The 1,632-nt window shown below is 36.1% G+C and overlaps 1 protein-coding gene across 1 annotated transcript; it reads right to left on the bottom strand.

Moving 5' to 3' along the window:
• Nucleotides 1-670: 670 nt before the first annotated feature.
• LOC142342274 (uncharacterized) lies at nucleotides 671-1,313 on the bottom strand. The gene has a single exon (XM_075393555.1). The coding sequence runs from the start codon at nucleotides 1,268-1,270 to the stop codon at nucleotides 806-808; it is 465 nt and encodes a 154-aa protein (XP_075249670.1). The 5' UTR covers nucleotides 1,271-1,313; the 3' UTR covers nucleotides 671-805.
• Nucleotides 1,314-1,632: the final 319 nt, after the last annotated feature.

The raw sequence follows: 1,632 nt of genomic DNA, 5'->3' as shown, positions 1-1,632 counted from the left end.
AAGAATGATGACACGCCAAACAATTTCTGTTCTAATGCCTTGCAGAAAAAATCAGTGAAATTAACTAATGCCTTGATGCAAGATTTTTAATTGCTTGGAACAATGTTTCCTAACAGACATCATGATTCTTTTATTGATCAAGCTTTCAAAAAATTTAAGAAAAAGAGGTTAACAGACTGATTAGTTTGTAGTTTCCAGGATTGCTTTTACTCCGGTAATTAAATCGTAATAATTCCGTTGTTTAACCTCTGTGTCATTTTTGAATATGCACTTTTTGCAACAAATTACGACAGTGAAGCTATTTGTTTTTCAGAAATTTCTGTGATCGTTGTGCGCTATAAGAATCCCTGTGCATCGAATAAAATCACGAGTCGTCTTATAACACATGCAAATTAGTCATGCAAATTAAGGCTATCAGTTAAAAAGAGCTCCGATGGGATATACACGTCTAGGCTGGGAAAGATTTAAAATTAAGTTTTCTTGTTTAACTGCTGCATATCGAGGGTTAGATAAACGATAAACAAGCAATCGAACTGTTTTTAAAATCTGTTCAAATTGTTCTCATAATGCCCTAACACAAATTCATTTTCATCAAGCAGCTTTTTCATTTAACTCGATTTCAGTTGGAAAAGCTCAATTGAAAATGTCTATCCATTCGGCTCGAGAAAAATTATCAATCGGTCAAAATAAATTCACAAGAAGATGACATTAAAGCTGCAAGAACATCTTTTCGAGCCTCAAAATCAACTCATGGAAATCTTTGCACAGATGCAATCTTCTGGAACATATTTTAGAGCAGTACAGTTTAGATGATACCAATTTTGTTGGCTACATCTAGGGCATCGTAGTCAGCAGACAATCTAACAAATGCCTTTTTCTGGCCGTCAGGGCGGATCAAGGTGTTAACTTTAGAGGCGTGAATTTTGTACATTTCTTTAACAGCTGTCGCGATTTGCCTCTTGTCAGCCTGTCGGTTCACGATGAAAACCAGGGTGTTATTGTCTTCAATCTTCTTCATGGCAGACTCAGTTGTCAAGGGGTACTTCATGATCTTGAACCTGTCAAGCGCCCGAACCTTCGGAACACTGCGCCTAACGTACTTAGGGTTCTTTTTCGGTGTCTTAGTCTTCGGTCTGATAAATTGACGCCTCTTGTAGACCTTCAGCTTCATTTTCTTCGGAGCTCCCAATTTTGCAGCTGCCTTGGCTTTAGTAGCCTTTGCAATTGCCGGATCATTCATCCTCACAACACCTTTTTTCTGAGGGGCCATGCTATCTCTGAAAAGATGATCCAATATACTTTGATTGCTGAGTGTGCTTTGATTACTAAAAAATTGCTGAGTGTACAGAACTAGTAACAACTTAGGAAAAAATTGTACCAAAACCATAAGAACGACAAAAGAATGGTAGGTTTATCTTAATGATTTTTTATTGCCCACACTATTGGTATCCAAATAGATCTCATATGAAAACATTGAGATGTGAAAAATTGAACTTTGAAGGATATTAAAATTAACGATATGCTACAAAAATTGAATTTGAAAAATAAAACTCTATCTTCCCTGGCTTTACATTGAATTGAATGCTTTAGTGTACCTAATTTCCCTTAAAGAATATCTGACAAATATGTTTC

Source organism: Convolutriloba macropyga, chromosome 7, assembly GCF_964194025.1.
Source record: "Convolutriloba macropyga chromosome 7, txConMacr16.3, whole genome shotgun sequence".
In the NCBI taxonomy this organism is placed as follows: Eukaryota; Metazoa; Xenacoelomorpha; order Acoela; family Convolutidae; genus Convolutriloba; species Convolutriloba macropyga.
This window is presented reverse-complemented; position numbering and strand designations above follow the sequence as displayed.

Excerpts from the sequence above, each read along its gene's own strand:
- LOC142342274 (XM_075393555.1), bottom strand. The coding sequence starts at position 1,270 with ATGGCCCCTCAGAAAAAAGGTGTTGTGAGGATGAATGATCCGGCAATT.